This window comes from Heterocephalus glaber, unplaced genomic scaffold (assembly GCF_053883595.1).
Source record: "Heterocephalus glaber isolate CG9 unplaced genomic scaffold, H.glaber_assembly_v1.0 deba00001429, whole genome shotgun sequence".
NCBI lineage: Eukaryota > Metazoa > Chordata > Mammalia > Rodentia > Bathyergidae > Heterocephalus > Heterocephalus glaber.
The window spans coordinates 15,717,393-15,744,249 of record NW_028258294.1 but is presented as its reverse complement, the minus strand read 5'-3'; the positions used below and the strand labels follow the sequence as shown (position 1 = coordinate 15,744,249).

General features: G+C 33.5%; 1 protein-coding gene across 22 annotated transcripts in view; it reads right to left on the bottom strand.

The window, feature by feature from the left end:
- The window catches only part of Cntn5 (contactin 5), a 1,206,007-nt gene that overhangs the window by 697,371 nt on the left and 481,779 nt on the right, over nucleotides 1-26,857 (bottom strand). For 13 of the 22 annotated variants that reach the window (XM_087212119.1, XM_087212127.1, XM_087212125.1 and 10 more), the window contains 2 exons: nucleotides 5,273-5,417; nucleotides 4,392-4,515 (listed from right to left, as the gene is read on the bottom strand). In XM_087212119.1, coding sequence (XP_087068245.1) covers nucleotides 4,392-4,446 — 55 coding nt within the window. In that variant the 5' untranslated portion in view covers nucleotides 4,447-4,515; nucleotides 5,273-5,417. The remainder of the gene's footprint in view (nucleotides 1-4,391; nucleotides 4,516-5,272; nucleotides 5,418-26,857) is intronic. The other 9 variants (XM_087212136.1, XM_087212135.1, XM_087212131.1 and 6 more) reach the window with 2 other exon arrangements.

Below are 26,857 nucleotides of genomic sequence, written 5' to 3'. Positions count from 1 at the left end.
AAAAGTGCTTAGGCAGTGCTTACTGGCAGTGATAAAGTTCTCTGCAATTTACTACACTGCCAAAAAGAAGGAGTGTATTTGTATAAGCTTATCAGTAACAGACATTCTCTGTTCAACAGGATATCACCAACTTGGCAGAAAGAACACACTGTCACCTTTTTCAATAAAATAGATTTATCCTACTGAGGAGAAGAAGGTCAAAGTAGAGAGAAAATGCTTTATTGCTATTGTTTTTAAAGCAATATAGTTACATCCGAAGCATCTGAAAGAAACGTTGAGGAAAGTAACTAAAGAAGCTTATGTATTCTTGGAAGAAGGTCATTGTTTCTACAGTCAGCTGAAGTCCTTGCTGATATTTTTTTTTCTTTTTTTTGGTACCTGGGATCGAACTCAATGAGGCAGGTGCTGGAACCACTGAGCTAAATCCGTACCTCTTGCTAATATTTAAAACATCACGTTGTATGATGCTGCTCTGGGAGGCAGTCCTCTCATCAAACTTCCACCTGTTATGTGGCAGAGAGAATCAACCCTAGCCTCATCCCTACTAGGAACAAACTATATTTTACTTGCCCAAGTACAGATTTGAACCACAATAATCTATAATTCTTTTTTAATTCTATGAATTATAAATTCAGTAAAGAAAATAATTTCTCGGTATGGAAGAGATAAATATCCCTACTTTCAATAATTCTAAATATTATTTTTAAGTTTATAATTTTTGATACGAATGTATTCTGGTACTTGGAAAGGCAAAAGGAATGCTTCTGTTCAAATATTTTCAACCTAATAATAATATTGTATTTTCATGAATCTAATAACTGTTTTGTAGTTTAGTCTAGTAATGATTACTAATATTTATGATATAGTTCATGTATATTATTTCCCCTGATCTCAGCGTTCTAGTACGCATTCTAGTATTCAATCAACAGCTGTACCACCACTAGCAGAAAGCAGTCACACTCTCATCAAGCATTCCGTCACATTTATATGCCCCTTTCTTGGGAATCCTTCTTAATGGCCTGGCCACTGATGCATCTGTCTTTCCATCTCAAGTCTTAGCTACAATTTCAAGTTTATTTAAGTTACTAGACAATAGTAAACATAATTTAAATTTTATAACTTTAATCAAAACTTACAGGAGCACAAAATATAGTAATGTATTTCATTATTTAAAAGAGAGAAAGTTAGCATAAACAAATATTTTGATTACATGATTATATAAAATGATATCACTGTTAGGATTATTTGTGGTCACATGTAAAATAGATGTTTTATATCTTTATATGGTTATATAATCTATATAATATATATTTTCATATCCACATGTTATGCGCTGTTATATGTAGGCACATGCTACATATAAGGGTTTACATTCAAAATTTGAGTAGACCACTCATTTTATGCAAAAATAAATATACTACTGTTTAAAATTATATTTAATATCCTTAAAACATGAAAATGTGTTTATCAATACAGTCATTTATCCTAAAATTACATCTTTTTCAGACTCTTTACCATTATATCATATAAACTTTATATACAGTATGGGCACTGAGTTGAATCAAATCAAGCTATAATTATTATGTGCATAGCTTTTAAATTGAAATAATTTAATTTTTAGACATTCTCAGAACAAGTTCTGATATTTTTTCATTTTGATATTATTATTCTGAAGAACATAATTTTCTTTTGGAGAATAAAATACCTCATTTTAGATTTAAGATATATAACAATAAGACTGATCAGAAGAAAATCAGAGAAGCTAAGTCAATCAAGGAAAATATACAATATTTATATGTCTTTAAATGGTGTCTGTAAATGTTATTACATCCGATATGAGTCTGTATTATATGGTTAAATTTAGCATTGTATTGAGATACAATTATAATTACTTATTTTAAATAATATATACATGTATCTCCAAGTCTTCTGATAGCTGACAATGGCTTAGGTTGAAAAAGAAAGTAAATAAAATAAGTAAAATCTTAGACTGAGAGTAACTTGTTCTAGTATTCTGCAAGATGAAATCATTTCTAATAAATTTTGACTGATTTACAAGCAATCTCTTGCAGTATGAGTAGTACATGACGTCAGATGTCTCATGGTCACAACTGAGACAGTGATTCTCTCCCTCTTTCACTGTGGCATTGTGGATGATCATCTCCTCATAGAAAAAAGGTTATAGGGGAGATCTCATCTGGAGGGAAAGAGGAGAATCTCTCACTTCAAATGGGATGAAGGGGATGTGTAAAATGTGGGAAATTACAAAATTTTGTAGAAAAGTACCACCACTTGTTTCCAAGATTTAGGTATTACAAACTATGCTTCTATAAACATGGGTGTGTATATATCACAGTGGTTTGATGCTTTTAATTCTTTCAGGAAGATACCAACAGGTGGAATATCTGGGTCAAATGGAACCTCTAGTTTTAACTTTTTGAGGAATCCCCACAATATTTCAACCATTGTTGCACCAGTCTACACTCTCATCCACAGTGGATGAGAGTCTACACTCTCATCCCACAGCCCTACTAGCATTTGTTATTGGTCAATTTTTATTGGTCATTTGTTATTGGTCAATTTTTGATAACAGCCATTCTTTCTTGGGTGAGAAGGGATCTTAGTGTTGTTTTAATTTGCATCTCTCAAATGACGAGTGATGTGGAACATTTTTTCATGTATTTATTTGCTGTTTCTACTTTATCTGAAAAGTGTCTATCCATTTAAGATGGCCAGTTTTGGATTTGGATTGGATCTTTATATTTGGAAGTCTGATTTTCTTTTGAGTGCTTTAAATATTCTAGATATTAGTCCTTTGTCTGAAGAACAGCTGGAAAAATTTCTTCCAACTCTGTGGGTTGTCTCTTCATTCTGTTGGTGTTTTTTTTTTCTTTTCCCTTAATAAGTTGAGGCCCCAGTTGATGATTTTTTGTATTATTTTCTGTGTTATCTTAGCTTTGTGCATAAAGTCTTTGTCTACATCTATGTCTTCAGAAGTTCTACCTATTGTATCTTCCAGTAGACTTAGTGTTTCTGTTTTAATATTTAGATTTTGATCCATTTTGATTCTAGTGTAGTGCATGGTGAGAGATATGGGTCTAGTTTTAATCTTTGGCATGTGTGATGCCAGTTTTTCCAGCACCATTTATAAAAGAAGCCATCTTTATTCCAGTGAAGGCATTTGCCTGTTTGTCAAAAAAAGGTGGTTGAGTCTGTTTGGAGTTGCTTCTGCATCTTCTAATTTGTTCAACTGAATGCCTATTAACTGATGAAAGTATAAAGAATTTTGTATACAATGCAGTACTACTCTGCTTTGAAGAGGGATAAACTTGAGATAGTTTTAGATAAATGGATGCACCATGAAATAAAGTGGACACACATGATCAAATATCACATGTTTTCTCTTGTGAGAGCAACTGAAAAGGTCAATAAGGACCGAAACGTATAACAGATATAGGGAAATAGGTAGAACATGTTCAAATGCAAAGGGAAACTAAGGAGGAGAGAGAGGGAAAGGAAGGAAGTGAAAAGAAAAAAAAGAGAATAAAAGGAAAAAATGGAAACAAAAGTTTTGTTAATAAAGAGGGGAAGGCGAGTTGAAGGGAGGGGAGGGGAATGGGAAAAAAAGTATCAAGACATATCTTGTACAGGTACAAATTCCCTGTGATGAATGTTATCATTATGTATATCTAAAACGTACCAATAAAATTAATTTTAAAACAAAAGTAGCCCCTGAATAAAGCTGTAGTAGTGGTAGAGATTAATCTTTTATTAACAATGCGATATCACATTTCCATGAAATCCTCAAAAGGAGGCAATTCCAAGTGTAACTGGATAAGTTCGTTGTTAAAGTTGCATGAAAAGAAAAAAATTCCACTGGACCAATAGATAGCAGTGATTCCATTAGTGATAGTGAAAGTCACCCAACAAAATAATCCTCTCATCACCCTCATACCAGCCAGGAAGGTTTTCAAAGGTAAGTGTGGTTAATTTGTTTATTTTTCTTTATATCTTGTGTTTTCTTTGTATTACAGTATTGTAATCATTTTTATGAATATTTTCGGTTGTGGAATGATTCATCTGTGTTTCCATTATTTTTCGTGGGGAAATTTGCTTTAATATACAAGTGCTTTGGATCACAAGCATGTCTCTGGAATGAATTATGCTAGCTAACCAAGATTTTATTATACATATAATGTACTTACTTTTATTGAGTGGTGCATGACTATTTGCAATACTAAGAGAAGCTGAATGGTTGCTTGGTTTACTTTTTTTTTGGAAGCTATCAACATTGATATAAATTTAAACACATACTAGAAAACATTTTGTAATGGAAATATTGTTATATTCTATTATACTTAGAAAATTAGATAATTGGTAGAGTGTTTTACCTGAAAGATACCCGGTGAATGACAGAAACAAAATGAGTCTCCAAGAAGAAGCCATCCTTGGTCACTGAAATTTTCTTTGTCCCCAGGTATTTATTACCACTGGTATTTCTTCATAAAGAGAACCCTGTTAAGGTAGACAATAGTTTTCAAAAACAGATAAAATAAAGAAAAATATAAACAAATATAAAAATTTGTTAAAAACATGGTAAGTAACCTTAGTTTAAAGGTCAAGTTGATATACACTTGGATACTCACAACAATAAAATAGTTTCCATTACATTTCAATTAATGTACAACACTAAAACTTTAGAGAAGTGATGGTTTCTTTATTACATTTATTTATATTGGATATTCCTGTACAGATAGTAAAAACATCAGGATCTACTGGTGATGATTTTTCATCACAGGAAATGTGTAATAGTTATATTTATTATATTAGACAAATTATTGGGCTAGAAAAGTAGAGTGGAGCTGGTTACATTAATATATACTCCTTTGGTCTAGAATATAATTTATGATCAGTTAGCTAAATGATCTCACACACTGTGTCTGTAGCTCGTAGAAACCTCCATGGGAACTTTTTTCTCACTTAATTATTAATGTCAACTGCCTTTGTTTATAACTCCTGTGATTATCTGTGCTGTATTACAGTTTGGTCCTTGGGTAAGTTATTTCTCTCAGCATCTTTTGCTAGCCCAAACCTATGGGAAATAGTATTTTCATGAATATTTAATGTTTTTATCCAATGCCATTTTATAATAATAATCAGTATATTACATTAAATCTTTCCTTTTTACCTGAAAGATAAACATGAAAAGAATACAGCATTCTAACACTAAACTTCCTGCAAGAACTTGACAAATACACTGAAAATTCCTAACCTACACAAGGAACTTCAGAGTTTCAGCTGTCAGCTTTGATTTTCTTGGCCAAACATGTTTCAGTTGAAAAAATAATTGTAGGGCTGGGGATTCAGCTCAGCGGCACCACACCTGCCTTGCAAGAGCAGCGTCCTGAGTTCGATCCCTAGTACCAAAAAAAATAAATAAATAAATAACAATAATTGTATAGTGTGTCAATGATTTTTACAAAATAATTACTTTTTTCATGTTATTTTTCTTTATCATGTAGGCCCAGCTAACTCTATTAGGAAATGCTTAAAAGTATAGACAGTTTTTTATAAATAGTTTATAATTTAATATAGTCATACCAAAGGAGGGAATCTCTAATTACTATTCCTAGCTGAATTAACCTAGTTCCATTTTATTTATATTTTAACATATAAGTCTTTCTAGATTATTTTAATTTAATGGTTAGTGATTGCTAATACAGAAGAACAGTAAGAGTTAACATTGGCTGATTTATATAAACTTCTCATCAAAAAACCATTCAACTGTCTTTTGTTCTGTGTAAATATTAGTAAAAACATAATTTGAAGCAAAAAAAATGTGATCTCATAGCTATTTTTTTCAGTTTAAAACATTTTTATTATTTATATGCTGCTTTGTACCAGAAAGGAAAAGAAGAAAATCAATACATCTCGTACAATTGAAGACACTTGAAGTTGCTCAACTACACTTCCACCTTAGCAATTTAGCTAATCACTGCACCTAAAAAATGACTGACTGACTGACTGAATGAATGAATGATTTTAAATAAATAAGACTGGGTCTGTAGCTCAGTGCAAAGGCTTTGGGTTCTATTCTCAATACTAAAAAAAAAGAAAGAAAAAGATTGACAGAGAGTGAAAGGATGGTAGTAAGTGAAGAGGCTAGAGGGGTGACTTTAGCAGGCATTCAGGCAAAGCATTTCTGATAAAATGTCATGTAGGTCAGTATGAAATAATATCTATACATTTAAGGCTTTTTTTCTATTGTCAAATATCAAATATAAATGATGGTACATTAAATTTGATTATTAAAATAATCCATTTTAAGTTAAATAGTCTTCTAAGAGAAAATTTTGTGTGCATTTGTATTAATTTTCAAGGAAAAATAGTCAGTAGTTACTAAGGCACACACACGTGCACACACACAACTAACCCTTAAAAAGCCATCTGCTATATTTTGAATCTGACATCTTCCAAAGGCCCATTTGTTTCTTTGTTTTGTGGCTGCCATGAGATAAGCAGCCTTGCTTCATCACATGCTTCTTGCCATGATTCACCATCTCCCCATAGGACCAAAAGCAATGGGCAAACTGGCAACAAATTGAAAGCTCATATCCATGGCCCCAAAAGCACATCCCTTCCTATAAATTGATTAGTTTAGGTATTTTGTCACAGGAAAAGAAAAATGACCTTCTCTTTATGGTATGTAAATCTCATTTTTCCTTGTCTTTACTTCCTAATTCTTCTCTCTTTCTTTTCTAGGCAAAATTAAAAGTTTATGTAAAAAATAAATAAATAAAATAAAATAAAAGTATATGTAATAACCTCTAAGATTCCAAATATATAAACTTTTATGTGCTTTTCTTGAAAACAGCTATTTTATGACTTTAGTAAAATTACTATATCAAATTAATAACATAAAGGTAGTTCATCACACATTTATTAAGTTCCTACTGTATTCCAGATTAAATTATAATCACTGAATGTCATTAAGCAAATCAGAAGAATATGTACATAGAAGTGCCTTTACAGAGACTAACAGTTACACACTACATTGCTATGCATTGAGAGGTTTAAGAGCCAGAAATACTAACTTGGAAACTACTAATCACAAACATTTTTAAAAGCCACAGTTTAAAAACTCATTTTAAATGTTTAAAATATATATCTATCATTACTATTGATACTTAAATACCAGTATGTGAAATATTTCTTTAAATTTTCTTAGAATTGTTACAAATATTTGCAAACAAAGCATAGTAAGTGATCATTGTGTTAAACTTCAGCCACAAAGCATAAAGAATAAATGTATTTTGAGCCTGACTACATAGACAAGTACTTAAAAATATTGTAATTTGGGACTGAGGGTGTAACTACATGGTAGAAGACTTCCTTAGTGTGCATGAAGCCGCGGGTTCAATACTCAGCACTACAAACATACAAACAACAACAACAAAAAATCACAAGTTTATAGGACTAAGGATAGATTATATAAATTAAATAATGTGATACCATATTGCCACTTGCTTATAAGTTAGGCTTTCTTCTCAAGATGCATATGAGAATGTACCTTGTTATTGGTGTACATGCAAATTTAGAGAGACGGAGAGAGAGTGAGAGAGAGAGAGAGCGCGCAAAGGTAGAGGTTTCTACTTTTGATCTTTGTCCAGGTCAATACAGTTCTGTCCCATATACCCTCACTCAACAGTCAGAATTATATTTTAAAACATAGGTCAGGCTACATAAGCAGTGTTTTATGCTTAGAATAAAATCCAAAATCCTTATTTAGTTTACAGTCCTGATGTAGTCATATACAATCTAGTACCTGCCTTTCTGATTTTATTTTTTAGCTGTCAGCACAACACTGATTTTGCTTCTTCAAAATATGTCAAGCACTCCCATGTCCTCTGTCTGGACCCCTCCAACATCAAAGATTTTCCCAGTTATAGCTTTAAAGCAATGAAGATTATCTCTCTGCCCCTAATTTTCTTCTTATTTCTCTACATTATTTTACATCTTAGCAATGTTCACTACCTAAGTTTGTATCATTAGTCCATTTCTTTTTAATTATCTTTTCCTCCTATTTGAATTCATAACTATGAAAGTAAGAATTTTTTGTCTTGTTCATCTTCAGAGACCAGGAAATCCAGAAGAATAATCAACATTTAGTAGGTGTTCAATTAAGGGAATTTCGTAATAATAATTCAATAAATTGTAACCATAGAAATCAAATTATCTGAGAGTACAAGAAGAAAAAAGTCTTTTACATTTCTATAATATTAGTAACGTAATGTTAAGCATGTTACTTGTACAACTTTTCGTAGAAATCTTATCGATAAAGATGATTTGTCCAATGTCATACAACTAATGAAGGAAATACTGTAATATAAAATTTATTGACATTTAAGCTATATCATCTCACACAGGATTCTGAGAAATCCCTCCCAGAGTTTCTAGAGGGACTTTTATCTCAAGCAACTGGGACTGGTATCAAGTTAATAAAAAAGTCATTAAAATAATTCACATATGCATATATTAAATATTGTCATCTGGCTAGAGAAAATTCACTCTTAATTCTTTGGTCAATATTATAAGAATGAGAATGTATTATTTTTCTGATTATGAAGAATCTGATGGAAAAATCCTTTCTTTTGTTGGACATCATATGAATCCTTAATATATAAATTATGCCTATAATACACCATATACAACTTTAAATTTCTTTTAAGTGGTGCAAAAACATAGGAAACTAACTGATTACAGGATCCTTGGAGGGTTTTACTACTTTTATACTCTTGTCTCACATCCACCTAAGATTATAACATTTTCTAAGTCAGTCTTACTGAGTTTGTACATAAGACTCAGCTTTTTGTTTCCCTATGCTAAACAATCTCGCTCTTGGTACCCCTTATGTATCTGTGATTTTCAAAATCTTTATTTTAAATTACATAATTAGAACTATATGGAAAACCTACATAAATGCCATGAGACAAAAACCAGCTGAATCTTGGTAAACATTCAACTTACAAATTGACAAGTAAACTAGAGATCAACCTACTTAAGGATGATCTTCTCACTTGTTCTGAGTTATTTTTATCTTTGAGAGTAATTAAATAATTTTTTCTATTCTGGTAAATTATAACAGTGAGAATTAAAATTGTTTCTTTCTATTTGGATGGACTAGGGCTACAAAATGTAAATTTTAATAAAGGAAAGAAGGGAATGGAATTAATATGATAAAAAGAAAAAATGGAAACAAAGTCTTTGTAAATAGGGAGGGGTGGAGAGGTTGAAGGGAGGGCAGGGGAATAGGGAAAAAATAAAAACCAAGAGAAATTATGTAAAGGTACAAATTTCCAATGATGAATGTCATTATATTGTATACCTAAAATGTACCAATAAAATTAATTTTAAAAAAGGAAATAAAATTGTGAAATATCTCTTTTTCTGTAGACTTTTCATTCTATCCCAAAATGACTTCTTCATAATATTGGAGCTAGTGGCACTTTTACTTGGAAGATACATTTTACATACTGAATAACATCAGAAGAGGGCTCTCAGAAAAGGAACATCAAATATATTTGTAAGGAGAGCTATGATCTAGATGACCTTGAAGTTCTGTAGCCAATTCATCGGGGAAAAAAGTAGATGAAATATTCAACAGAAGATATAGGAAAAATAAAAATAAGAATATATGTTTGTCGCCTTACATTTACTATATAGCTCTTGAGGATCGAGCACCAATATCAGAAGGGCTATAGACAGAATTTTGGCTTTCAAATATAACAGGTTGAGTTATGATCCTGTGTATGACAGTAAAACAAATGATAGTTTTGCTTCCTGACAAATTATCATAGGATACAGACAAAAGACTAAGTTCACAGTGTTTACATGTTTTAGTAATATTCTTTAACATGGACTTCTATAGTGTGTTATAAAGCATTATGGATATCTATTTTCTCATCCTTTTTAATCTAAGAGCAGTTTTTGACCTCAACAGACCCTGCTCTTGTGGAAAGGGTCCAGAAAGGATGTAAGAAGTAGAGCTAGTCTGCTAAAAATTCAAGTCAATTTTATACATTTAATGAAAAATAAGAGTATAGAAAAATATGGTTTGAAGTTATTTATTGCTTAATAAATAGTACATAGTGATGACAAGAACCAAAAAAAGACAACTATTCTAGCAATCTGCTCCCAGAAATAAGCCATGATTCTCACCACTTGATGATTGACATCAGGGCAGTGTGAGGACTAAAACATGGCTCACTACACCTGGCACCTATCTTCATGTAAATTCTGACAGGCTTTGGGTTGTACTGAAATTCTGGGTACAACTCCATGGCCAGATGACAGACTGTTTCTCTTTCTGGTAGTTTGGAAACTCAACGTCATGACTAAAATTTCCTTCTTCAATTAATATATAAAATATTATGGCATGTTTCTCACTGAATAATTACTACATGTCAAATCTAGATAAGAGTGGCAAATTGAGAATTAAAGCCAACTTTTTACTGGTAAGTCACTTTCCAAATCCTGATGCAGTTCAGGTTGACATTCATGACAGCTCTAGGAGTAGAGATCTAAAAATAAATTCTAGATCTGTCATAGAAGGATGTGTGAACAGAAAACTATAAATGTCTAGGATCCAAAAGTGATTTCCCTCCAGAAAGAGACTCATCCAGAGAAAAGTGAAATAATACTTTTAGAAAACCTCATAATAAAAATCCATATTTGCATAACATAGAAGAAATTACTACGAATAAGAGTCAACACAAACAATAACTATCAAATTCATCATGTAAAACTTCAAAAATTTATGTCTATACACATATATGTATATTTAAAGAAAATAATTGGTACTATTAGAAAAAGGATACAGAGTGAGGAAGTTATCTAGAAAAATTCCAGAGAGGCAGAGATGGAAAATACAAAAGAAAGATAAATAAAACAGAGAATATAGAAAGAATGTCTTGAATATGTCTTGTCAGACTTTTGGGAAAAAAAACAATAGGATGCATCAATATGTGAAGAGAGATAGTTTCGAACATTGTTCAGAGTAAATAAAAGTTTACAATTTTAGATTCAGAAAGACTGGAAAAAAATAGAAGAATGAATACATAGGCATATGATAGTGAAAAAGCAGAACACAGAAAAATGAGAAAAAGAAGAATGAATGATAAATGTATCAAAATCATAGTCCATAAGTTGACTTCTTGATAGCAATGATGGGTTAGAAAAATCAGAATAATGTGCTGTAAGGAAATAACAATCAATCTCTTTAAGTAAACAAGGAGATCGTTTACATTGGTCTTGAGGTTGACTCTGCAACTTAGGTTCTTACATAAGTCAGTCAGAATTTAACTTGGAAACATTTTTTTATAACTCACTTAAAAACAATGCTTCACAAACAGCTCAAAAGGTGATTTCCTTATATAACTGGCACCTTCCACTAGACCACATGCAAATACAGGAGTCCCACTGTAACCAGTCAGGTAACATGCCTACTTTGCTTCCAGTTTCAGCCACAAAAGCTCATTCCTCACACTGCTGGAACAGAGCCCTCTCAGCCTTTTTCAATTTTGAAGGCTGATTCATAATTGTTCTCTGCTTTAATAACCTATGTTACATTTAATTTGCCCAAAGTTTTTCTTTTGTCAATCCATAATTCTAGATCCAATGAAAATTTCTTTAAAGGAAAAAGACAAGAGAAAAATATCTCTTTACACTAATGAAAAACTGAATTTCCCAAAAATCAATTGTTACTTTAAAAATGATAAATGATATTCACAAAAGAAAACAGCTATAGAGGTAAACTATGAAATGCGTAAAGGAAAATAATAGTAGCTAACATACAATGCTTACCATACTCCAAGGACTGTTCTAAATGCTTTTTATAGTAATTTAGTTACTATAAAGAACTAGGAAATTTATTAGGAAAATATGCAATATATGAAATTTATGAGGTAAAACTACAATTGCCATTTTACAGATATCAAGGTGAACCACAGAGAAGATAAGGAAGTCACACAGCTACATGTAAACTTGTTATTTATATTTACACAATCTTCTTTCAGAAGTCATGAGTTCAATTAACACACTAAATTATCCAAAAGAATAATAAGAAAAACTGTGATCACGTGTATAGAGTAAGAATAAGTAAGACAAATGTAAAGTTAAAATACATCAAAATAGTACAGATCAGGAGAGAAATGACTGGGGTTAAATATTTAAATGGTTCCTGAATTAAACTGCCAACCTTATATTTTTGTAAAATGTCTATGTCACACTTTCTGGATTCACTACTGAAAAATAGGAATTTGTCAGAAAACAAATTTATATTCATTTTATTTTTTTATATTCATTTTAAATCTTTACCACCTCCCACTGTTTTGAAATTTAGAAGAGACACTGAAATTATGCATTTAAAAATTTTTATATAGAATTTGAATTTAGCACATAAGGCAACTTTCTATGTGTCCTATAAAAAGAAAAAACCTAAATTCTTTAGTCTAGCATTAGAGGATTTCTGTAGTCTTTCGCCAGCTATGCATGCATTTTGCTACACTGTCTACTTGATCTTAAGCTAACTGACGTAGTTTTTCATTCACAAACCTAATTTATGTTGTTTATCTTCCATGAGGTAGTCACACTCATAAGCATCAGAAAAATCCAATATTTCTATCACATAAATTATTAAACTCTCACTTTCAACATTATATACTTTTGTCATATAAAATACATAGGAACAGATGACCGTTATTACACACTGGACAAGCAGATGTGAAAAAGTGATGAGATCTGCCTAATTCATGTAATTTACAATCAGCCTCAGAATTAGCACTACCAAGACAAAAAAGAGAATCAGCACTATCATCTTCTGACTTCTGTCTGGTCACCAAATAATATGTGCAAGTTGCCTTATCCGTGTTCCACTGAAAAGAAAATATATTTCAAGTTCCAGTTAGAGAACTTCAGATAACAAATTTGTATGTAGGTTAAGCAAGATTTTTCTGAAAATGACTCCAATGCCTCATGATTTGAAGTCTGGCCACAGGAGTAAGAGAGCCTGAGGGAAGGCAAAAGGATGTTGCTTTTGGTTACCACATTCTGGAAAGCCAGCCCATGAGAATGTGAGAACATCATTCAGGGTTCCACCTGGGCAAGTATTTCAACTAAATGTACAGTTACACAGGTTCAGGAATACATACTCTTCCTTCTCAAATAGTGAGAGGTGGGAAAGATTTAAGGAAAATAAATCTGTTTTCTAATCAGTGAGTCTCTGAGAAGAAGGTCGAGTTGTCTGACAGACAGAACAACATACAGACACACACACACACACACACACACACACACACACATGCACACACACACAGAAACACTGAGGAGAGCCAAAGAATCTTGGGTCAAAAAAGTTTTCCTTTGTGTGACAACATATGAGGCTTATATTTATCCTGGTATTAAATATTCTTTAATTTAATTAAATATGAAAACAAGAGTCCCTTGAAGGCAGTTACAATAAGAATACTTGTGTTCACTTATTCTCATATGAGTTGGACTTTTAATGATTTATTTAAAATTTAACCTACATCTCCTCAGAAAATTAGCAGTTTGAATCATTACCTTCATTTGGCAGTTGAAACCACAAGGAGAAAGTACATTTAAACAACCTCTTGTTATAGGCACAGGGTTAAACTGGGAATTGTAATTAATTCCAAGGCAATGTTTGAAACAGCTAAAGCAATTCCCTCAGGAACAATATATACTTTTGTTCTCCATTTCCATATTGAATCTTGTAGCCTGAAAAATTCATATTCTCTACAGACAGGGCAAATACAGCTAATAAAAATATGAAAACGAGCCAGAAAACAAACAAAAACATGAGAAATTTTCTCACAAAATATAGAATATTATTATGAAATATTAGGCCGCTTCTCTGTTGGAATCTTATTCTGTGACAAGGGTCTGAAAGTGTGTTCTTAAATTCTTGACCAATGAAGTTATAAAATCTTAATGAATGAAAAAGAGAGACTTCAAGTTATATAGTGGCTTAATTTACACCTTGAACTTTACAGTACTAGGTTGAACCCAGGGCCTTCACACTGAGTTGCACTCTCAGCCCTTTTTTTTCTGGTACCGGGGCTTGAACTCAGGACATTATGCTTGCCAGGTAGGTGCTGTACACCTTGAACTTTAACACAAACGAGTACTCCTGATTTTTTCAACACAGTAATTACTAATAAGTATTGTGATAAAGTAGGCAGGGTCTAGTAAGGAAAGTAAGAAGCTTGCATTCTGGGAAATGCCAAGCCCCTAATACACTGCCTCCCCCTGACTTTGCTTCTTTAAATTGTGTTCTGGGTTGCCAGCCCTTGGCAGATCTCAAAGACGTCACTTAATGTCATTCAGCCCTTTGAAACTTCATAGAGAAAAAGTGTCACAATGGTCATTAAATTTTTTCTCCACATTTTTTTTCTTTTAATCAATAAATAATAGCTTTGAAAATTCTTCAGCTTATTATTTCCACATCATGCTTTCAAAATATTTATTACTCAAAAAAGGCTATTGATTTTTTTAAACCTTAACCCACCAACACAAGAAAACAAATTGTACTATATTTGCAGCATGCTATCTAAATAATCTGAAAAAACAATATATTAGCACATTTAATTTATACATGGTTATATGTTTTTAATAGCTCTTGATATATTGGAATGCCCCTATAATTTGGAAAATTTTAAAGTTATAACACTATATTTATGTTGTACCCAATAAAGAAACATTAACTAGGGCCAGGGATTTAGCTCAGTGGTCCCGCCGCCTGCCTCACAAGTGCAAGGCCCCAAGTTCGATCCCTGGTACCAAAAAAAAAGGAACATTAACTAAATATGTATTAGATATTTAGAATCATTGTACACAAATATGTTTAGGCCATTGTGATTGCCTCACATAATTTTCAAAATGTTCCCAGTGTCTGAGAAATGTCATATCAAATTCAGAAAGTTGATCTGGTGAGGTGAGCCTGACTGAATACCACATTAGAAGTGTAAATAGATGGGATGGTCAGCATAGTCACCCATCAGGAAGTCCCACTTGACAGACCCCTAGACTTTTTTCTAGAAGCATATCATAAGAGCAGGAAGTACAAGAAATCAGTGACCATTGTAAATCGGGCAGTGACACAAAGAAGATAAGATATATGCTGTATAAAAGAAATGGAAACCATACTTTGCTATTTTTTTACTATCATTCATTTGCAGGATTTATTTTATTTCCAATGTCTAAGAACTATATATTTCTACTTTTTAATGCTGAGAATTAAAATTCACTAGAATCAAACTATAATTGTAATCATCTAGGAAAGGAAGCTAGCTAAAGTTACCAGGGAAATTCCAGATAGAAATAATTCTGTTCCTGAACATATTGATGAGCACAGATCACAAGGCCTGGATGTTTAATAGGGATGGCTACACATTACACGTCAGATCTGTCACTACGCAGGGTGAAAGAAAAATCGGTGGCCTTTATGTGGCAGCTGTGGAGATAAACTGTTCTAAGTTTAAGTTCAAGGAAGCTTTTTCTGTTTAGCTGCAAGCAGAGGAGCTGTGTAAGAGCCTCCAGTTAGTTCCCTTAGGGTCCTTCTCAGTGATAGAGCAGGGGTCCTGTACCGTGAGTACCAGAACTTGGCCCAGTTGAATACCGTGAGGAGCGCTTGCTCTGTAAGTGCACATTGGCTCAGTTTAAGTCCCTGCCTCGGCCAGAGGTGATTTTGTCTCCCATGAGATATTTCACAATTTAAGAGACATTTTTAAAAAATTGTCACAACTGAGTGTCTGCTGCCAGCATCTAGTAGTAGGAGGCAAAAATGCTAGTAAACAGCATATGATTCACATGACAACTTTCCTCAACAAAAAATTTTTAGGCCCCCAATTTTAATAGTGCTGAGTTTGGGAAATGTTGACCTTGAATTCATCATATCTGATTATCTGAGGCTATCACTGTGTCACTCTGCTTCTTTCTCCCTTTCTTTGAACAGGCGTTAGAGCTGCATGTTGGTTCAAAGCCTGTCCTATCCAATTGTGTTCGATCTCCACTTTGCTTTTCCAGGTTTTGTCTCCTATATGCATTTCTAATTGCTTCAGAAAGTATAATTTCTACAACATCAAATTGATTTCTTCAGTACACATTTTTTGATCATCAAAAATGGATTGGTCACCATACTAATTGTTAAGATAAAAATGAAAGCAAGATATCAACTGCATGTCAAGAAACCCACGCTTTAGAAAATAGAAAAGTTTCATAGAATAAAACATAAAAACAAAATTTACATTTGCCCCTTTTCTTCCTATTTCACATTATCTGTTATACCTTTTAGTTCTTATTTAGACTTTCAGTTTCTCACACTAGAGAAACTATTCAGTATTTATACATGTGTGTCCTATTTATTTCACTTAAGAGTATCGCCTCAATGTGCATCCATTTAGTTATAAATGTCTCTAATTTCTCATTTTTGATGGCTAAGTAGTACTCCATTTTATAGAACAATCACATTTTCTTTATCCATTCTCCATTTGATGGGCATTTGGGCTATTTCCAAATTTTAGCTATTACAAATTGCGCTGCTATGAACATGGGTGCACATATATAACTGTAGTATGATTCTTTTAATTCTTTTGGGAAGATATCCAGCAGGGGAATAGCTGGGTCAAATGGAACTTCCAGTCCTAGTTCTTTGAGGTATCTCCATACTGATTTCCACAGTGGTTGCACCAGTCTACACTCCCACCAGCAGTGGAGCAGGGTTCCTCTTTCCCCACAGTCCCCCCCCCCCCAGCATTTGCTATTGGTTGATTTCATGATAGCAGCCATTTTTTCTGGAGTGAGGTGGAATCTCAGCATTGTTTTCATTTGCATCTCTCAAATGACCAGTGATGTTGAACATTTTTTCATGTATTTATTTGCTATTTCTACTTCTTTGTCTGAGAAATGTGAATGGAATTAATAGGAGAAAATTGAAAAATGGAAACAAAGTCTTTGTAAATAGGGAGGGATGGAGGGGTTGAAGGGAGGGCTGGGCAAGGGTAAAAAATAAGAACCCAGAGAGATTATGTAAAGGTGCAAATTTCCCATGATGAATGTCATTATATTGTATACCTAAAATGTATCAATGATTAGAATGAATAATTGATAATGCAAAATAGGAAGAAAAGGTCCAAAGGGGTAGGGGAAGTGGGAGGGGTAGGGGAAAGGAAAGAAGGGAAAGGAAAAATTATGAGAAATGGAAAAAATGGAAACAAAATCTTTGTAAATAGGGAAGGGTGGAAGGGGTGAAGGGAGGGCTAGGAATGGGGAAAAAATAAGAACCAAGATGCATCATGTAAGAGTACAAGTTCCCAATGAGAAATGTAATTGTGTTGTATACCTAAAATGTACCAATAAAAGAATTTTTAAAAACAAAAAACAAAAAAAAATACATAAAATATGATGGAAGTTTTGCACTATTATAAGCTACAGGCAAGCATGCAGCCCATCCCAGGGAATTCAATCAGTAAGTAGTTCATTGTGAACGTGGGGTCTTGAATTTACCACTTGAGGGACAAAGTTATTCCTAGAATACAGAGGTAGCATGACTCTAATAATATGAAAGAAAGGAGATCCTGACATAGTGTTACATATAAACAGGTATTGTTCTTGCTTACAAGCAAAACTGATTTCTTTGGAAAATAGGTTTACTAACATTCCTTGAGCTACAGAATAAAATTTGTATTGCTTAATGTACTTTTCAAGATCCTTCTGAATTAGCTGTAATTTTCCTTTCCATACTTACCTGAATTATCTACAGACCATAGCTCATCATTTGTTCCTCAGTGAGCACCCCAACATATATGACAGTTCAAAGAGAATTCTGTTACAGTGAAAGACAGACACAGCTGGTAAGCTCAAGTTGCTTGTCGCCACTGAGCATCACTTGCTTCTTTCAAATTTAAGATGCTCCTTTGTCCATACTCATAAGCTTCCCTCCACTTTCCTAGTCTATTTCTTCTGTAAATGTCAATTGTCATACCTCTCAAAAAGCTTTCTCTGAATTCTGCATTAACCTAAAACTTTGTTGTTCAGCAACCATGATGATGCACAACATCTGTATTCCCAGAACTCTGGAAGATCAGACAGGAGGATCACTGCTAATTTTAGGCCACTGTGGGCTACATAGTGAGTGCAAGGCCACCCTGAACTACATAGTGAGATCTTGCCACAGAATTAATGAAATAACTTTTCTGTACTTTTGTAGAACTTTGTTTAAATCTCAATTTTTAATCTATATTTTGATAGTATAACTGCTAGCAGTTATGAATTTGTCTCCTGCTCTAATGTGAACACTTTATATTCATTAGTCATTTCTTGTCTGAACTGCTTCCCAGGCACCAAAAAATCTGCCTGGAATAGTCATTTAATAAATTATCAGATTGGACATATTTGTGCTCAAATTTTGAGGAAAGGAACAAATAACAATAATCCTTATGTGCAAAAATACTGTGTGCATTTTTTATTCTTGGTTTTGAGTTTGAAAATGCGGCCTGTGTTTCATTGGCATTAGTTATTAGGTACATCTCTGGACTGTGCTTTCTCCTGTAGATTTGCTCAATGCAGAATATTTGTAAACATCTTGTCTTTGTAATTTGTTTTTCACAACATCCATCAAAGTAGGCCACTTCAGGGAAGGGCAAAGCCTGTTGAGGAGGACGGTGCTTAAGGGGCCTGTTCACATTTTCTCAGATGAGTTGGGACAAAAAGAATGTGTAACCTAGGAAAATTCACCATTTATAAGTACAAGCGATAATTATATAACACTTTTGCAAAAGAAACAAAAACATCTATGATTTGAAATATATTACAAAAATGAGAATACCAGAACAAATCACTAAATAAATAGTCTTAACGGACGATTAGTCCTGTGTGGCTTTTGGGGAGAAAAATGATATAAATATAAGGGACAAGTTTATTTATATTGTTCTCATTTCTGTTAAGATATTTTAAAGAATTGTAATTCTTTACCTCAAGTGACCAAAGCATGGGGTGCCTTTTTAATATAATAGAAAGAACATAGGATTTGAGAGAGCAAACAACAGCTTAAAAATAATATATGGCACAACCATGATTTATACCCCAGACAGAAAATAAAGATCTGGTCTCTAAAATCTAGTCTTTTGGTTTAAAGGGATTTTATAGATGTTTAAGTTTGTCATTTTTACATTACCAAATGATGTTTAATAGTAAAATTATGTGATAAATAGTATCATAGTGATATTTACATTTTAACTAGCCACATAAAGTTGTATTTCATTTTGAAATGAAATATAACATTGCAATAAATTTAACTGCAAACTTATCTATTGAGAATTTATGATTATTTAGACTAGACCTGGTATGAAGTTCAGTTTATCTATGAATAAAGCCAGCCTATCTCATAATGCTCTTTTATAGTAAATATTAGGGTGCCGGTTGTCACAGAGATTTTTTTCACTTGTAAAATAGCATTATGATACTCTACCTCTCAAGGTTGTTGACAAAAATGAATTTATGTATATGCCCATGCTTTGGAAGTGAAGGTCATATAAAAGCTTGTTTTCATTATATGCGAAGGCTGGGGCTTAAGAAAAAAAAAGGGGAGTGATTTCTGTTTATCTCATCCTGGCATCCTATCAGCTAGGTTTTCTGCTTGAAGACTGTGCCTTATAATACTTGGCCTTCCACAATCCCATAATTTACCCTAATTTGATTTCCTTTAGCTTCATCTGTGTTTATATGCTTCATAGAAAAAATTTCCAAGTAGTAGATTTCTTAAAGCAAATCACTTCTCCTAGACACATTAATATTTTCTTTATAATTTGTTTGTAACTACATACTCCTAAAGTTAAATTAATTGTATTTTGAAACTGTACTTTTAGAATAAGATTAATTGTTCTTGGAAGCAAAGGTCTATGAAATAAACAAATAGTTCACTTTAAAATGTGGTTTCAGGGCTGGGGATTTATCCATAGCCTGCCTCGCAAGCGCAAGGTCCTGAGTTCAATCGCCGGTACCAAAAAAAGAAAAAAAAAAAAGTGGTTTCAAAGCAAAACATCTATTCCTGCAGTTACTTAGGGAAGCACTCACTTCTCTAAAACAGCTATGTTGGCTTAAATGCTAGTAATTATGTTCTTAGCCATTTTCCACTTGAATTACTCCAATACGTTTTGAAAACTGCCACATTGAATGATATTAATGATGCAACAAATTGACTAGTATTATAGGAATGCATCTATTATTTTTATAGGCATATTTAATTGTATGTGTTTCCTTAGGTTTCTAATTAAAACCAGTAGTAAAAATGATGTCTTTATGTTTAAGCCTGCATTTTTAGACTTAAACATATCTCATAATTAGTACTAATACACAGATAATTCAGAAAGATATAACACTATCACATTAAAGTGGATTGGAAATCTTATTCTTAGTCCTATTATTTAGATAGAGCCTTGTCAACAGGAGGAAAAAATAAGAAAATAAATCACTGTAAGTGGAATATGTGCTGCTTCAATTTCTTTATGTAGATTTTCTGATATTACGGACTAAATGTCAGAAAGATGAGGACATAAATGGTAGCATAATCCCAGGGAAGAGTTTCTCAGTTCTACTGGATTTAACACTATATTGAGCATGACATATTTGAAACAGCGTATCAAGATTTTACCACAGACTTGAAGTGTGAAAGGTAAAAACCCCATCATTCTGCAGAACGGTGGGTGTGACAATTCACCAAATAATGATCTTTAACTATTTTTACTCATTATTAGCCAGCCAGCAATTAGAGCACTGAGTTCTCAGTCTCTAAGGGTAGTTCTACACTTCACAATTTCAATGGCAAATTGTATTTGACATTTAATTTAAAACCCAAGACACCATAACATGAGATCTTCTAGGCCATTAATGATAAAGCATTGGGGTAGCCTCCCACCTCCTTATTGCCTGAGGCTGCTTCTGGTATTTCCCAGAAGGCTGTGTCATTAATGCAGCACTGAGTCAATGGGTAGTGTATTCCTAATGTACATGTGTAATTTAAACAGGCAGGGTTCCCAGTCTTACCACCAACCTCTTAGAACTGTTTGTCAATTTAGAATGTAGGACAGTAGGAGCCCTATATGCTACAAGTTGTTAATTTAATTTCTTCTTGTGGTAGTGATGGGTATTGTTTCATTTTTTAAAAAGAATAAAAAAATAGATGATTTTAAAAAATAAGAGAGGGATACTTAATTTGTTTAGTCATTATCTCTTATAACCAGAAGGGATCTAACTTTCTTTTCACTGCTTTCTTCAGTGAATTGGTTATTTTTCATTGATAGTGCTGAAATATGATAATTGAAACTAGAAATATTTAGGTGCAATACCTGATTTTTATTATATACTAATTGTAGATCATTTAGGATTTTACTTAACTTCAAGACAATTTATTTGCATATGAAATGATGGCTATATTTATAAATTGTTTTAAATTTGTTTTTTGTGAGGTTATTTAAATTAGATTTTAAAATGTAGGATCTTATCTTCTCAAGAAGCACAAGTTAGTATTTAAGCGGTCATATTCAGGGGATATAACATGCAGGTTTGAATTTCAGCTCAGCCCTTTCTCAGCAGTTAAAACCTGTACAAAAATCTCTGGAGGAATAGTAAAATAGAAAAGAATTGGACCAAAGTAAGACCAAAACCCAACAGTGCAAATATTGTTATGTTTCTCCATGTCTGGCATCTGGGGCACATGGTGGTGAGATATAAGCCCCAAAGGGCTTGGTAAGCCCCACCTCCATTGCGATGCCAGTTGCAGCCCAGATGGCCTCTCACTTGGACTGGCTCCACTCACGACCTAATACCTTTCCTAGGCACACATTCCATATTACTGGCATCTCAGACTTTGTCTTTGTTCCCATAACTTTGTACATCCACTCCTCAGGTGCACACTGTCTGGCCTGTCAGGCCTCCCTTTGAAATTTTGGTGAATAACTTAATGATCCCATGCATGGCTCTTAAATTCTGCATCCCTGAACAACCAGCATCACATAGATAATGTTGAGGTTTGGTTTAGCTTAAACAGTAGCCAGCCCCCTTAGACCATGGCTTCAGAAGTACCCGAGTGCCTGGAGGACTGATCTTGGTTAAGGATTCCTGAGGAACCAATTCTTTCTGTGAGCCTTCTTGAGACTGGATCTCAGGCATTGTCTTCTCAAATGAAAGGTTTATACTTTTGTATCTTTGGGATCGGTGGAATCTTGCTAGTTTTTGAGATGCCCTCAAGGCATCTTTTTGTAACAACAGTACAAAGTACTTGGTTTCTTTTTAATGACACCGATCTGTTCAGCAACAATTCCTTCTTTGGTCTCAACCTTATATGTGGTTCCTTTTAGGTCCAAATGTAAGTTTTTCAAAGTTCCTGCTCCGCTTTTTGCCCCTGATTCTCAAAATAATTCTGCTTGAAAACAGTTATCAGTACTAATGCCACAGCCTGAATATTGAGCTTGAAATTTCTTCCATCAGATTAATTAGTCAATAGCCCATAAACTCATCCTCCTGCAAAATTTCAGGACATTGGTAAAATGTAAACAAGTTCTTTACCAGAATGTAATATGCATAGACTGTAGTCCAATTCCCAATAGAATCCCCATCTGAAGCCTCCTGAGCCTGGTTTTTATGATCTGCAATTTGATCAGCATTTGATCTTCTGCCCAATAAACAGAATTCTCCATCAATCTCAGCTTATAATATTTCAAGGCTTCTCTAACTCATATCTCCACACCTATCCAAACCCCTCCCATAAACAAGTTCCAAGGGCTTCTGAAATACATGGTTAGGAATAGTTATAGCAAATAATCCACCTCTCCAATATCAGTTTTCTACTTTTCATTGCTAGGACACAATAATGAATATTTCCAAATTAATGGAGGAGAGGTTTAATTTGGCTCATGGTTTCAGTTGATTTGATCCAACTTTAGCTAGCACCAGAACAAGAATATCTTGGTGGAAGTGTGTGGCAGAGCCATGTTGCTTAGTTTGTGGAGGCCAAGAACAGGCAAGGTATGCCAGAGAGGCAAAGGATCAGGAGCACATATAGTATCCAAGGTCACAGATCACACCTCCAAGATACACCAAGACACATTGCAAAGTGTGATTTACTAATCCCTTTGGCAGCTCCCAAGCCACATGTTGATAATTGAATTTAGTTGTTACAACTTACCTTCAGGGCATAGACATATTTATACCTCTTATGTGAAAACTAGTGTTATCATAATTATTTTATAGGCTTTTTAACTTCTAAATACTTGCTGGAGGAATCAATGTCATTTAAAATTAAGCATAATTGATCACCAATTTCAGTGAAACATGTTTCTTATAATTTTATTGTTGATGGTCTTTTAAAAATATTCAAACAATGCCCTAACATAAAGAGGAAGAATAAATTGTCCCATCATTTCATGAATAAATGCTATTTTTAAACATTTACATGAGGCTAAAAGAAAAATATTACAGCTAATATAATTTAATCCCTACCAGTAAGATGCTTCACTTGTATTTCCTGTTATACACATGCACATACAGACACTTTGCACTTCCCCTCCACATCATCTGATTCATTATTTAATGTCCATCACTTGATTCTATTATTTTTGAAAGGCTGGCAACCCACAAACGTCCAGTAATAAAAACTGAACTAATATGAATTCTCCTACCAGAATTTTTCCTTTTATACTTTAAAAACTGAGGAAGAAAACAAGAAACTTATTTTAGTGAACTAAAGACAATTCTAAAGTGCATCGTATGCTCAGTGGATTCAATTAAATTTCCATCTGGAAGATTTTTTACAGACTGTAATCTAAAGGTAGAGCGAGACAGAGAGAATAGCATTTTGTAAAAATGTCATAGTATTTCTAATCACCTATACAATATCTGTAAATTTCTCCCTATTACACTTTTGTTACAACTTCCTTTTTCAGCTCAACCTCATGTCTCACTCACACTGTATAATACAATGGCCTGGGTTGTTTTAAGACATATTAATGCCTGAGACCCACTCCAGAACAATTGAATTAGAATATGTAAATGGAGATGGCTAGGTGATTCTAACAGAATTCAAGAAGATTATGGCAATAGTATTTTGAGGGTCCCATATCTTTCTATAGCACCAACACATGAGAAAATGAAAGTAATGTCTGTCTCAGTATTAGTAGCTCAAACTCAGCCAGGCTAAAACTGAACTTGAATCTTCTTATCCTGAAACATTCCTTTCCTTCTATTTCACCCTCAACATTTAATACATGCATGAATCCTGTCACATTTTCCTCATGTTAGTCTATGACTTCAATATTATTATAATAATGTAAACTAACAATCATCATTTTCTGCATGGACTACTGAAGGCTTTTAATATTTGATTTTCCAATATTGCCACTTGTTTCCCTGCAGATTGTTGTCAGAGTAGAGTCAGAGAGATATTTTGTGAATTCAAAAGTAATCACATTGTCAAACTCATTAAATACCCCTAACGATTTTGCATGAATAAAGATCATATTTTTCATCATGGCCTATGTGGTCTTTTCTTAACTTCCCCTTAACCTCCAGTCTTCTTTATTCTCTGAACACATGTGGCCTCTTTAAAAATGCTACCCCTGAAAAATTACCTTCCTCATGCTTTTGTTAAATTTGGAATGCTTCTATTTCTAGTCTTCTTTATAATTGCATCTGACTTTTCACTATCTTAGACAACCCCTCCCTGAACACTGTAATATGGAAAAGACTTCTTTATTACATGATCATAGAACTGTACTTTTCCTCTGTAGAACGGTATTCCCAATCTGTCATTTTACATTCATTAGTGTAATTACTGTAACATTCGTATTATGTGACAACTCATACAAGAATATAAAACAATGCATAATAACATGGTAGCAAAATTATATGTATTGTATATATTATATATATTTATATTAAAACATATTCTTCATTCTGTAAATAAATTTACAGTATATTATGTGTGTGAACTATGATTCACTAAATAATAATTTGTAGTATAAATTGTTCAAATTATTTGAATTATGCCTAAATTCTTTGAATTTTAGAAAGCATTTTTGTGATGCGATTTGTAAAGCAGCTGTCATGAGTTTTAAAAAGTCCCTGTATACACTATGTTTTGACATAAGAAACAACATAAAATTTTTTGAAGGATAACCCCACTAAAATAATGGTAATTAGTGGCAATAAGCACAGAACTAGTATTGAATCTTCATAGCTATAACGAAGTTAATAGCAATTACATTTAATTGGTTTTAGTCTTGATAATATTTTTATGTGTTAAGTAGCTATATTATTGACTAAGTCACAAAATCATCCATTGCAACATTTCATTTAGTTATGCTCAGTCTAGTTCTTCAGGCCAGAGATGTGAAGCTGTGCAGTGTGGCAGCTGGCTGCCAACCATTTTTACAAGTTAGCTCTGCTGTTGGTCAGGAGGATGGATACATGATGGGTTTTAACAGACTTGCTCTTCTTTTAAGTGGTAGAAATTAATAGAGTTGGGAGACTTTCCTCCAGCATCCTCAGTTCTAATCTCTAAGTCCAATCATAAGGAATTTTCTCTATCTGCATGAGGTCTGATTGCTCCCTGGAGCCCCAGCTGCCCCAATGAATGCACTACCATCCTGTCTCTTGGTCTCTTTCCCAGGTTCTCTCAAAGCTAATATTTCAAGGAGGCCACAATTTCCACCCAACAAAAGTAGTGGGTGTTCTGGTTGGCATTGGCTACATGTAGACATCTGGAGCTGGATAAGCTCCATCTTTTGGCCACTGAGATTCCTATGCCCTCCCCAGTGACCAGTGACCAACAGCATGTTTATTCCTGAATCCCAACTGCTCAAACCTGGTTAGGACTATACTGTTCATTTCATTTTGCTATTTTTTAGTTTTCATTTTATGTATTTATTTTCCATGAGTTCTTGCATTTTAATGTGTTTGATATTCTTTCATTGAAACAATTATTTTGTTACTTTTTGAAAGTCATCATAAAATATCTAGTCTGAATTTTATGTTGCATCATTATTCTAAACATTTCTTGCAGGATTTTTTGTTGACCTCTTTTAAACTTTTACATTGTTGCTCAAGGAATGAGTTGCATTTCTTGGCCCAGGTTTCTTTAGAAGTTTCCCTCGAGGATTCTATGTTATTTGCCTTTTCTGAATTCAATTTCTTAGCTATTTGGCCATTCTTTAGGAGTCATTGTTTGACTTTCTTCCCCTATGCAGCTTCTGCTTTATTTTTGCCAGATCTCAAAACTTGTTTGAAGCAAGTGATGAATATTTCCCAGTCTGAGTCTGTATCATGCCTTTATGAAGTGTATTTTTATTGGCATAACCTTGGCAGTTGTAATGACATTCTGTTCATTTTCCCTTTCTAGGCTTCTATGTGAGTCAAACAGCTTGGGAATGAGAAATGCCTTCATATTTCAGTGAAAAGAGAAAAAAAAGTTCACCCTATATCTTTTGTATTATATACAGAACAAGAAGCAGCCCATTATATGTCTTGGTTACTTTCTTATTGCTGAGATGAAATACCTGACATTCTCAAATTGAAGGAGGAAAGGTTTATTTTTGCCTCACAGTTTGTAGAGGTTTCAGTCCATAGTTGGCTGGCTCAAAGGCAAAGCATCATGGCAGAGGGGCTGGGCAGAGAAGAAACAGTCCATGGCAGAGCAGGCAGGAAGTACCATGGGGCAGCAGCAGCAGCAAACCTCCCTTTCCATTTATCCTATCCAGACTACCCTTTTGGGTGGTGCCATCCACAC